The sequence below is a fragment of the Saccostrea cucullata genome, unplaced genomic scaffold (assembly GCF_032062105.1).
Source record: "Saccostrea cucullata isolate Sc308-1 unplaced genomic scaffold, CSIRO_AGI_Scuc_v1 ctg7373, whole genome shotgun sequence".
Classification (NCBI taxonomy): domain Eukaryota; kingdom Metazoa; phylum Mollusca; class Bivalvia; order Ostreida; family Ostreidae; genus Saccostrea; species Saccostrea cuccullata.
In genome coordinates this window covers 12,501-25,590 of record NW_026927733.1, presented here as the reverse complement: position 1 = coordinate 25,590, position 13,090 = coordinate 12,501, and the positions used below count along the sequence as shown (strand labels likewise).

General features: G+C 36.4%; 1 protein-coding gene across 1 annotated transcript in view; it reads left to right on the top strand.

The window, feature by feature from the left end:
- The first annotated feature begins 485 nt into the window (after nt 1–485).
- LOC134275373 (transient receptor potential cation channel subfamily A member 1-like) overlaps nt 486–13,090 on the top strand; it is an 18,882-nt gene continuing 6,277 nt past the window's right edge. Inside the window, exons 1-21 of the mRNA XM_062757661.1 lie at nt 486–619; nt 877–1,033; nt 1,356–1,534; nt 2,067–2,182; nt 2,330–2,430; nt 2,536–2,639; nt 3,808–3,855; nt 3,986–4,110; nt 8,196–8,244; nt 8,322–8,516; nt 8,630–8,713; nt 8,872–8,954; nt 9,036–9,197; nt 9,393–9,504; nt 9,829–9,998; nt 10,079–10,163; nt 10,260–10,397; nt 10,683–10,753; nt 10,947–11,136; nt 11,373–11,489; nt 12,197–12,363. Of these exons, the coding sequence (XP_062613645.1) occupies nt 500–619; nt 877–1,033; nt 1,356–1,534; nt 2,067–2,182; nt 2,330–2,430; nt 2,536–2,639; nt 3,808–3,855; nt 3,986–4,110; nt 8,196–8,244; nt 8,322–8,516; nt 8,630–8,713; nt 8,872–8,954; nt 9,036–9,197; nt 9,393–9,504; nt 9,829–9,998; nt 10,079–10,163; nt 10,260–10,397; nt 10,683–10,753; nt 10,947–11,136; nt 11,373–11,489; nt 12,197–12,363 (2,573 nt within the window). The 5' untranslated portion in view covers nt 486–499. The remainder of the gene's footprint in view (nt 620–876; nt 1,034–1,355; nt 1,535–2,066; nt 2,183–2,329; nt 2,431–2,535; nt 2,640–3,807; nt 3,856–3,985; nt 4,111–8,195; nt 8,245–8,321; nt 8,517–8,629; nt 8,714–8,871; nt 8,955–9,035; nt 9,198–9,392; nt 9,505–9,828; nt 9,999–10,078; nt 10,164–10,259; nt 10,398–10,682; nt 10,754–10,946; nt 11,137–11,372; nt 11,490–12,196; nt 12,364–13,090) is intronic.

Below are 13,090 nucleotides of genomic sequence, written 5' to 3'. Positions count from 1 at the left end.
GGCAAAATACAAATGAAATGATTGTTTACATAGACCCTAGAGATGAGGTTCTCCCAAAGAAAAACATAATCGCTAATGGCTTTTAACAGTCATATTCGTTATGAATGATCAACATCCAGAAATTGAAATGCCTTCCAAACATTGCTATCAGCAGAGTTATTAACGCCTTAGAGCCTTGGAAATTAATATTTAAGTGTATATCAAATATTAAATGTTACAAGGGTTCCCGCTATAGAGTACTGACATAAATTAAACTGTTTCAGAAGAAATACAATCGAGATCTTATTGTTGGTACATGTACATGCACATTATCATCATTGCACTGATATATAGTCTTATTATGGTGTCATTCCTCTACAAACTTTCAGTTTATCTATATCTCCTGTAGAAACAGAAGTTACTTATCATCAATCAAATGTAATAAATACCTAAATTATGGAACCAGTAATCTTGTCTTTTTTCCAGAACGAATGGATATGTTCATATAGAGGGTCCCCAGATGGAATCGCCATCTAAGAGTCGACTACGTCAGGTGGTGGGGGCGTCCACTATTTACCCCGCCTACAAGAGAGGAGAGAGCGTGACGGGCGAAATGTTGACAGATATGTCTGTCTGGCAGGTACAGACACACGGACAAACCAAAATATCAAAGGGTTCTGTTATATTTAAGGATAGCTAAATATGAATAAATCATAAATTAAAATGTTTTTTTTTTTCACAAAAAATTAAACAAAATAAGAAAAAATAATACACACAAAAGGACAATGAATTTTACGATTCTTTTTCTTTATCTAATGCAACCACTGCATTCATTGTTAAGATTGTAAAATAAATTTCATTCTGATCACTCAGCTTATTTTCGTTTTTGACTTATAGGCAATACGAGATAGTAGCACTAAGGCTCTCGACTGGATACTGACGACAAAGCCGGAAGTGAAGGGAGAACGAGATTACCACGGGAACACTCTCCTCCTAATTGCTGCTAAGTACAACCTGATCGAATCAGCACGTGTGTTGATATCCCACGGAGCCGGTAAGTGGCCGGAGAATCACTAGGCCTGTAACATTTTGCTGTCTTAACCCGGAGGGGAGAGGGATACATCTGTCCATCAATTTTAAAACCCGTAATAAAATTTCATAAAAAAATTTAATCCATGAAACTGTGTGGCGATTTTTTTTCATTGTTAATTTCAAATAATTTGATAGTTAAAAAATTCTCCATAGAAGTTATGTTTATATATTATGTTTTAAAAATATATCCCTTAACCCCCTGTTTTACTCTTAAAATGAAGAGATAAATGATTATTCCTTGATTATATTCTCCTTAATTTCTGATCTCTTTATATTATTTTTAGACATAAACGAAAAAAATAGGGACAGTGGAATATCTCCCCTTCATGAAGCAGCCAAGTATAATTCTTTGGATGTTGGTCGACTATTAATAGAATCAGGATGTGACGTCATGATCCGTGACAACGAACAAAAGACTCCATTACATCATTCCGCGAGAAGAGGCCGCGATAAAATGTTGGAGGTAGTCTGCAAAAATTTTTCATTTTCATCAGAACTTTTATTTTTGATAAATATTTTCCCCGATCACTTGTACACGTTTTCATGCCAAAATTAACGTTTCTGAATAAAGAGAAGAAGATATTTGCGCACATCTGTAAACAAAATTGTTTTAAAGCCAATCAAAAAAGTAAGTGCATTGATAAAAACTATCAAAATAGATAAATCACATTACAAATAATTATATAAAAAATAAATATTTTTATTGGGTAAAATGTTCAACCTTAGAGGAAAAATGATATATTGGTTAATGGGGATTTGATTTCGTGGTGAAAAGTGCTGAGTTTTGTATTTGAAACTTTGCATCGATGATATGATGAATTTGTATGTTTCTTCATACCAAGAAAACAATGAAAATCAGTTATTTACCAGTAGTCGTCGCGTAATGTGTATGCATGAGTGAAAAATATTTTTTAAAATTAAAAAAAACCCAAAATATAAACGAAGATTAATATAACCATTATGTATATAAGCAATGAATATGTTTCTGTTTGTAGCTTCTTTTAAATACTGGAATGACAGATATAAATGCCAGGGACGAAGACAAAATGACTCCCTTACACGAGGCCATCATTCAGAAACACGAATCCACAGCTACACTGCTGGTAAAAGAGTAATTCTACAGGACTTAAATGAAAAAAAATCTTAAACACTGTATTTTAAAGAAACAAGTTTGTATATGATGAAAGAATCTCCAAAATTTATATGAATATGCATTTACTCGTATTTCAAATAATATTTCATATCAACAGATGAACAGTGGGGCTGACGTCACAACGACGGTTATAAATGGACTCACGCCGTACATGTTTGCATCTGCAGTAGAATTAACTGACATTATGAACCAAATTTGGAAAATAGGTATCAAAAGTTAAACAATTTTTCCACTATTAAAAAATCCTTGTTCTGTTTATAAGCTCCTCTTGTGTTAACTTTTCACGTGTCTATATTATGTATTTTTGATAGTAATGAAGAAAAGCGGCAGAGCAAGTGCTCAGGCAATGGTGAATCAGAGGGACCTGTGGGGTGGTACGGCGCTACATATTGCTGTCGACAACATGACTGTGAAGGTACTGAATGTCAGAATCAAACCACAGCCTGACACCAAATATTAAAACCATACCTCATTCTTACCCCACACTTCTGAAATCACTCTTCCTTAAGATTCCAAAAATCCCCTGGCAATCCCCTGCCTCTCCCTGAAATTCTCTTACATGTAATCCATGCATGCCATCAGACTTCACAAGGTGCAGTTAATTCATTTCTTTCTGCAGAATTTTCTTCAGATTCACTTGCATTTCTTTACTGTAAGATTAATCTGAAATGCTAAGAATCTTAAACAATCACTGCAAATCATAGAAAGTACAAAGAAATTAGTATTTCAAAGAAAATGTTTTGGTAACTAATGCTTTAATTTCTCTTTTTCATGAAACCTTAAATGGCAACAAAAACATATTTAACATCCTGTTCTGAAGAGAAAATATCAGGGGAAGCCAGAGACTTTGTCAGGGACATTAGAAAGTAAACAGGGACGATAGGAATACATGTAGTATGAATTCAGGGGGTAGACAGTGATAACAAGGTCAGAGTCAGGGGACATCAAGGAGTGGACAGTGTAGTCAGGGACAATGACAGGGAAGGTCAGGGAGTGGACAGGGTAGTCAGGGACAACGACAGGGGAGGTCAGGAGTATACAGGGGCATCTACAGGGGACTTCAGGGAGTGGAAAGGGTAGTCAGGGAGTAGACAGGATAGTCAGGAACAACGACAAGGGGACATCTGGGAGTAGACAGGATAGTCAGGGTCAAAGTCAGGGGGCATCAGAAAGTAGACAGGGTAGTCAGGGACAACGACAGGGGACGTCAGGGACAACGACAGGGGACGTCAGGGACAACGACAGGGGAGTCAGGGAGTGGACAGAATAGTCAGGGAGTAAACAGGACAGTCAGGGAGTGGACAGGGTAGTCAGGAAGTAGACAGGGTAGTCAGGGAGTAGACAGGGAACGTCAGGGACAACGACAGGGGACGTCAGGGAGTGGACAGAGTAGTCAGGGAGTAGACAGGGTAGTCAGGGACAACGACAGGGGACGTCAGGGAGTGAACAGGGACAACAAAAACTTTATCATTCCTCATATCATTTTCAGCATAGATAAGTGCTTGCTAATATACTTGTTTACATGTCCATTCGACTATTGTAGAATTAACAATGGAAACTAAGATAAATTGCCTTTTTTGCAGTCAGTACAAGAAATCATCAGACACGGTGGAGAGTCCGATCCCAAAAACGTAAGTCATTTGCTAATATACCAAAGATGGAAGCATTGATTCAGTTTTGCTGTGTTAAACAGACGATTGTAAATGAAGACATTATGAAAAAAAGAATGTCAGTCAGTAATACATGTTTCTTTGGCTTTAGGAGACCGGACAAACCCCTCTTCATTTGGCCGCCATCAATGGTCATTTGGAGATTACAGAGGCGTTATTGACCCACGGGGCAGCGGTTGGGCCCCGGGATAAGGATTCTTTTACCCCCATTCATAGGTATATGTACTACAAAGGTCTGAAAACAAAGAAATATATATAGACAAAAAGGGGGAGAACAAGAAATCAAGAACTAGATGCTGTCATGAGACAGTAATACCCGCACTATGTTGTTTGCCTCTAAATACACACTCCTTCATATTGGACTTTCCAAGGAAGAAGTCAAAATAATTCTATAATTATCACCGTACATGTATTCGTCAAATTGAACATAAAATTTTCAGGTGACCATATGATCTATGAGCCTCACATATGTATTTTGAATACTTAATTCATTACCAGTCTGAAATAACAGAATTTAATTAATGATTGAAGTAAATTACTTAGTTAGATTCAGATAAATATTTTGCCCATAATTTGGAACTTTTTAAATTTACTTTCTCAACGACATATTATTTTAGTACAAAGCGTTTTTGATGAATTTATCAAAATGTGCAAACTGATTTTAGTACTTGGTCGGGAAAAAAACCCATTGAAAATACAACCCGATTAATTTGTCAATGCCTATCTCTCTCTCTCTCTCTCTCTCTCTCCCCCCCCCCCCCCCACACACACACACACTCTCTCTCACTCTCACATTTTTTAAAAATAGACCTAGATGGCAAAGTTATGTTAAAACATAGTTTATTATGATAGTTTGAAATTTGTTCTTGTACTAAACAGTTTTACGTGTGAACATCTTATTTTCTACATTCACATTGGGTTTGCCTCACCCATTATCATATTTATAAATATCACCTCTCGGCACACCTCGGCCGATTCATACTGGAAACGGAATCAGCAAAGGTTTGTCGAATGAGATTATTTAGCACATGTATGCTGACGATGCAGTGTGGTCAGTTAAAATCATTTGTGTTTTAATTGGATTATATGGATTATATTTCATGAATTCGTTGTCACGACCTATGACATTCGGTAAGTACAAGATTTAGTATAGATTGCATAAAAATAAATAAATGCAAATGGTTAGGTTGAAGTTCAAAAAGGGTCAAAGATCATCGCATGCCACAGTCGACAAATTTCACATTGTCAAGTTATCTCCCGTTGCGGACATTCAGTATATACAGGCGCAGATCCAGAATTTTTTTTTTTCAGAAAGGGGGGTCGGGTGTCACACCTCAGTCAAAAAAATCAGCCCAAGATTTCCTGAGAAGCAAATAAAAAATAATAATAAAAACAATGATGGTGGAGTCCCTGTTTTCTAAGGGGGAGGATGTCCAAAGTCATTTTTATTCTCTACAGTACATAGTATTATTTAAATAACTGCTAATTCCAGGGGGGGGGGGGGTGTCTGATCTCCCTAGCCACTGACTCCCTTTACCTGAAATGACAATTGATCTTATGACTCCATAATAGTAGAAAATTTTTTCATTTGACTATATATACATATTTTGTTTCCTATGTTTATGTATGTTTGTCTGTCCACAGAAACTTTAACCTTGCCCATAAGTTTTAAGTGGATTGGGCTATACACATGGCTTCAATATTTCATAGGTAAATTTCTTTTGGCAAAACCTTTTAATGGGTACCACCAATTTTGACCTCTTGATCTCTTGACCTTGGAGTTTGACCCACTTTTACAAGAAAAATACCTTAAACTTGGCCTAAGTTTTGAACAGGTGGTACTAGGACTTTCATGCTCTAACATGTGTAATCATTGTGAACTTTCAACAGGTATAATTATTTTTGACCTAGACCTTAGAGCTGAACCCAATTTAGCTTTAACCTTGGCAATAACTTTTGAACAGGTGAGGAAGTTCTAGGGATTTCTCTCTTTTTTCACATGTGTATTCCTTGTGACAAGACTTTCCCTTTGATACCAACAATTTTGACCCTTTGACCTTGACCTTGGAGTTTGACTTACATTTGAGAAACTTCAACCTTTGCCAAAAGCTGCCATAACAGTTGCTGTCACAACAAACAAATAAATTACTAAAAAAAACACAGTATACATGTACATATTTTATATTCAACAGATATACATCTGGTCATATCTCTAGTTCTCCCTTGAATGAGACATGGTGATATAAATTTTAAAAAATAATTATGATAAGAGTTGAAAAGGTTGTGCATATTAAAATATACTAAGCTCTGCGGATGAATTAGATATACCAGTTTAGATATACCAGTTTAGCTTAATTTTGCTACCCAAAGCACCTTGATTAACTATTTATAAGCATACTGTTTTCTGAAATGTACTGATTTCTGTTGTCCATCTGTTTGTCTGCAAACTTTTCACATTAACTTCTTAAGAACCACTGGGCCAATTTCAACCAATTTACATTTAACTATGCAGGGGACTTTTTCTAACATAAATCTTCTTCTCAAGAACAGCAAAGACATTTATTGTCCCCCATTTTCGCTAAGGTAGGGTACATTAAATCTCATTTGTTTATCAATCTGCCCATCTGTCACAATAAATTTAACCTTGCAATTGGTCATCATGGTCGTATATTTTGAATGATAAGAGACAGGACTTTTATATTAAACATGTGTATTAGTATTAAATGGGACAATACCATTCTAAATACACTACGATTTTTATTACCCATGACCTTGAAGTTTGACCTAATTTCATAAACAAATTAATTGCTTTGAATTAATCATTTTGAAAGATAAATGAAAGGGCATTCATATTACCTGTGATAAGACCTTTCCAAATGTATCATGACTTTTTGACTCTGTGACCTTGACCTTGAAGTTTAACTTAGTTTTCATTAATGTTGTATTTCCTTTTCATTGAGAAGAGATTCGACTTTCACATTTCAAGTGAACATTACCCATAACAAGATGTTTCCCAACATGCTATGATTTTTTACCGCTTGACCTTGATGTTTTAACAAAATTTCAAAAGAGTGAACTCTCCCAAAAGAGGACTGTTTAAAACGAAAAAGGAGTTTAGGGAAGACTTTTTCCATAAAAAACGTCATTTTTCAACCCTCATTTGACCCCCCGGGCAAAATCAAAATTCCGAAACCTAACTGCACATCTACATGACCCCACCAACCATCTCCCAAAAGATGATTAGGCTGCTGAATTAAATGTAAGAGGAGTTCAGGGAAGATGGGGCTTTTTGCATAAAAAACGTCATTTTTCGACCCCCATTTGACCCCCTGGGGCAAAATCAAAATTCAGAAACCTTACTACACATCTGCATGACCCCACCAACCATCTCCCAAAAGATGATTAGGCTGCTGAGTAAAATGTAAGAGGAGTTCAGGGAAGAAGGGTCTTTTTGCATTAAAAAAGTCATTTTTCGACACCCATTTGACCCCCCAGGGCAAAATCAAAATTCCGAAACCTTACTGCACATCTACATGACCCCACCAACCATCTCCCAAAAGATGATTAGGCTCCTGAGTAAAATGTACCAGGAGTTCAGGGAAGATGGGGCTTTTTGCATAAAAAACGTCATTTTTCGACCCCCATTTGACCCCCCGGGGCAAAATCAAAATTCCAAAACCTTACTGCACATCTACATGACCCCACCAACCATCTTCCAAAAGATGATTAGGCTGCTGAATAAAATGTAAGAGGAGTTCAGGGAAGACGGAGCTTTTTGCTTAAAAAACGTCATTTTTCGACCCCCATTTGACCCCCCGGGGCAAAATCAAAATTCCGAAAGCTTACTGCACATCTACATGACCCCACCAACCATCTCCCAAAAGCTGGTTAGGCTGCTGAGTAAAATGTAGAAGGAGTTCAGGGAAGACGGGGCTTTTTGCATAAAAAACGTCATTTTTCGACCCCCATTTGACCCCCCGGGGCAAAATCAAAATTCCAAAACCTTACTGCACATCTACATGACCCCACCAACCATCTCCCAAAAGATGATTAAGCTACTGTGTAAAATGTAGGAGGAGTTCAGGGAAGAAAAGTGTGACAGACGGACGGACAGACGGACGGACGGACGGACGGACGGACATGAGTAACAACAATATACCCGAACTTTCTTTAGAAAGTGCGGGTATAATAAGAAACATTAATTGATAGATGAGAAATAGTAATGGTATCGCTCAAACCAAGATTTTAGAAAAGCTAAAGATATGCCTGCATGTATTTAAAATACATTTTTTCCGTTCTAGAGCCTGTTTGTATAATCGTTACCAGGTGGTCTCTGCAATAATGAACAAGGTACGTCTCAATGATCTCATTAAGCAGCTACTCCGAGACAAAACAATTTGAAACATACGCAATTTTTTTCTCCTAAGGGTGGGGACATCAACCAGAAAACCAAAGAATCCCTGACACCGTTGATTCTTGCCTGCTGGAAAGGTCACCTTGAGACGGTGGAGTTCCTGCTGACCAATGGTGCTCAGATAACAGCGGTAGACAATCTGATGAAGAATGCGCTCCACTGGACAGTAGAAAACGCCCACCTTCAGGTCCTGTTGTACCTTTTAAAGGTGAGAATTATAACATATCTTTCATAGGTGAAATAACATTGTAATGTTATAGTTTTGAGAGGAGAAAGTTGGTTAACGTTAAATGGATGAGTTTGTCGTTTTTTGCTCTTTAGAAATGCGACTGTGTCATGATCGAAGCTTTGGATTTCGCAGAGCAGACGATTACGCACTATGCTGCCAAACTTGGAAATATAGCGGTACTAGCATGAGTTATACAAATCATTTACGATGCGACCTAAAAGTTATAAAGTTATTGCTGGCTTAAAGAATATTTTTCTTTTCGAATTTTGAAAGATGCATGTTTAGGTGTTTAGGTTTCACCATGTATGCCAACATTTCTATTGACATTTTACAGATTTTACAAGCCTTGATACATAATAAATGTAAACTAGACGTCCGTGACATGGACGGAAAAACTCCCATCCATATAGCAGCAGAGTAAGTTATCAAGAAAATCATTCAATGTCAGAAAAAATTGACGCGTTGCAATTATTTTCGTAACTTCCTGTGCATTTTTAGAAACGATAACGAGGCTGCCGTGGAGGCGCTGTACACCGCCAGCAGTTCTGAACTGAATGATGGCGACTCGGACGGACAGACGCCTCTGATGCTGGCTGTCAAGGAAGGACAATACAGCACAGTCAAACTTCTGCTATCTTTAGGGGCCGATATCTCACACAGGTTTACATATTACAGGATCAAATCACTAACAATACTGATGGTGGTGAAGGTTAATTACTATATATATATACAAAGAATTGACAGTATTTTGAAAATAAATACGTTTAATTTCAAATGGAAGATTCTTACATCGCTGTAAAGCTTGGTATATTGTGATTACATCGATTACATGCATGACGACCTTTGACCTTTCAGGGACGAGAACCTGTGCACCGTATTAGGTACTGCTGCCCGTGAAGGTCATGTGAAGATAATGAAACTTCTGTTGGATCATTATGCTGATATGAACGCTGCGGATAAAGCAAAGGTGACCATCCAAAATTGGTTTAACATTTACATATATCAGTACTGAAAAAGAAAAAGAAAACGTTACAAACGATACAAATGTCCTCTACAAAAAATCTGAAATTGAAAATTTCAAATTTTTGTAGAGGACACAAATGTTCAACCTTATTGTTCCTTAAACATTAAAAGGAAATTATTCTCTTGTGCAGAGTATTACCTTTTTTGAAAAATCAACAATTACAGATGATACAATATCATTTTATTACTCTTTTGATTTGTTATTGATAGAACAGAACATTTATATCTCTGCAATTTCGTCATCATTTGTTTTATTTTTCTTGGTTAGAATACTCCATTACACATAGCATCTAGCAAAGGCCATGTTGAATGTGTTCAACTTCTACTGGACAGGAAGTCAGACGTATTATCCAGGAATAGTAACGAGAAATCCCCGCTCGATTTAGCCTTAGAAAACAGACACTCCGAAGTAGCTGTAGCCTTTATGAAATCAAAACGGTTAGCCGTACTGTAATATATTATCATTTCTTTATTATTCTGATCAAATTTAGAGAATTAATGTAACTTTTTTGACATAGATGGGTGGACATCGTTGGTCTAAGGGACTCTTGTGGTAAAACACCGGTGGACGCAATGATTCAGAAATGTCCTGACTCATTTTTGGTAAATCATACGTACACAAATCGACAAGAGATTGTAAATTTTAATATAAAAGACTTGATATCAATTTCTGTCTTTATGTGTGTCATTGTATTACAGATTGTTTTGGAGAATTGTATACAATCTACCGGAGATTTCCCGGATAGCATAGACTTTACACAAAAACTCGACTTCCGGTTTATTGACCCAGGACCGGAAGACGTAATGTGTAAAGAGCGAAGATATTTTGCATACGAGGTAAGTAAGGAAAATTTGATTTTTAGAAAATAGCGTCTGATCGAATTAATTATCAAAATTATTTTCTTTGTTGAGTGAAAATTTATTGCATGCGTTTAAAAGACATATTTGCATTTCTAAAGAGAACATTTCAGACTAATTTTATAAGATAAATAAGACCCAATAACGCAAAACTTCGGCAGTGTATGTTAGTAAATAAAAGTATATTATACTTCGGCAGTGTATCTTAGTAAATAAAAGTACTTTTTGAAATAGGATAATATACATGGATGTTGTACTTTGCAGACCATGGTGAAACATGGCCGAGAGGAGTTATTGACACATCCTTTAGTTCAACAGTGCCTATTGTTAAAATGGTAAACTAAATTGAGGTTTGAATCTGTCCTACTAGTAACGTCAAATTAGATGCCGCTTATTTCTTCAGCAGCTCTCGCTCTCTCCCACATTCCTGAAAAATGAAAAGAACACGCAAAACTAGTAGACAGATTTTGACATTTTTGTTAGAATTATGAGCTTAAAATCTATACTTACCTGTAATGATTTACTTAGGAAGAAGTTTGGTCGGCCCGTGTACTACCTGAACGTACTGCTGTTCGTGGTCTATCTAACCCTCATCAATGTCTACTGCATCACCATGCCAAAAATCACCACCAATCTACTGGACAGTGTCCGGCGGTGTCCGATCTATCTAAACGCCACACAGTTAGCGAACCAGACCCTGGTCAACTATTATATTCAGGTGTGAAACGTTAGAACAGAAATATTACGGGGCAAATTCATATTGAACTGCTGAGCAGAATTGGTTATATAATTTGAAATACACATGTATTGTTCAAATGAATAAAAGAAATTATATTTTATTAAAAGTAAAGATCTACTTAAATTACCTTTAACTTCTATAGAAGATTTTCAAAACAATTAAGGTGGTGAAGTGAGATGTCCACATTGTATAACAAGATCTGTTTTTATTTTCAGTATGGCCAGATTTCCAACATCTACATAGAAGACGAGGGTCTCACGATCGTGTTGTCCTTGCTTTTCGCCATAATGCTCTTCTTTTATATAAGGGAGGCAATCAGTATCTACGCAAGGGTAACGTATCATATTAATTAATCTAAATATTCTTTTATGCTATAGTCAGTCAAAACAAACAACCATGTACCAATCTTATATTCACTTGAATATCAAGTTTCAGAGTTACGGCCAGGACATGATTTTCATACTTTAGTACTCAGGTGTCCAGTAAACTTTGACATTTCAAAAAATGCCCTTGAGCAAAAAACATGATTTTGGATCAGTTGCAAAAATACTAGTAGTTAAAATACGATATGATTTTTCTATTTCTCCATTTCTTTTTCTGAATACATATACAATTAAATTCTGTTGTGATTTCATTTTTTAACGAAAGGTGTATGTTTATTTTTATAAACTTTAAGCCCAACAGTAATTTATTTTTTCCCACTTACTATAGAATCACATATTTTCGTGGGGTCAAATTTACGAGGTTTGAGAAGAAATATTGACGTATGGGGATTTGATTGTGTGGTTTGAGGAGTGTTGAGAAGTAAAACATTATATGTTTAAATTAGGTGCTGATCATGAATTCATGCATGGGTCTCTTTTGACCTCGAAAACAGCGAAAATTAGTAACGAATATTAAACGCCAATGAAAATTACTTGTAGTCATTTTACAGTATATTCTAAATGTGATTATTATTTTTCTCGACTCTGTTGTGTAGCGTTTACGGTACTTCCTGATTCTAAATGTGATTATTATTTTCCATGACTCTGTTGTGTAGCGGTTACGGTACTTCCTGATTCCGTTTAACTACGTGACCTGGGTTATGCTGATGGGGACTACAGCGTCCTTGAACCCCCTGAACTACGTCCCGTGTGAGAGTCAGTGGAGGGCGGCCTGGATTGCTACTCTGTCGGCCTGGGTCTGCCTAATCTCCATCCTCAGGGCGTAAGTCGTCATTTTTAATTAAAAAAAAAACAAGATGTGTTTGTGAAAAAGGATGCCCCCATATGACAGCTCACAGCGAAGAAAAAAGTTACTCAGATGCAAGCCAAACTCCAAGGTCAAGCGTAAGAGTAAAAAAGTTAAATATTTTCAAATAAATAAATGTGAAATATCACGGCGGAGAATCTACGTCATCGGACGGGATTAGGACACACAAAAATGGAGGACAAATGCCCCGCTTCGATGTAAGAAGTTGATATTTTTGCACTTATAAAGAATGAATATTAAATCAGTATCCTGCCTAAAGTATGCCAAAGAACGTCAACTACAATAGACAATGTACGTTTGTTCGTGATAGAATCTTATTGTTCCAAACACTTCGACACAGTTTGAAAACAAGTGAGAAAAAACCGGGATGTGGGGTACACATTTTTAAAATTCGACCAATTATTCGCATGTCCAGATGTACTATACATTTTATTCTTCCGCGTTTACACTAGAACTAATATTTTTAAAAAATCCTGATTTTTTAAATAGTTTATTATGCTTTAATTATCCAAGAAAAAGGTATAAATCATTTTGTTTTCAGAAATGATGTAGGGCACACCAACACTAAAACGGATATGGGACACACAATAAGTTACTTTCAAATTGAAACATCGAGCATTCAAAGTCAAAGGGGGGGGGGTCAAAGTCCAGAGATTGTGTTTATTTTATGATATATCTATTT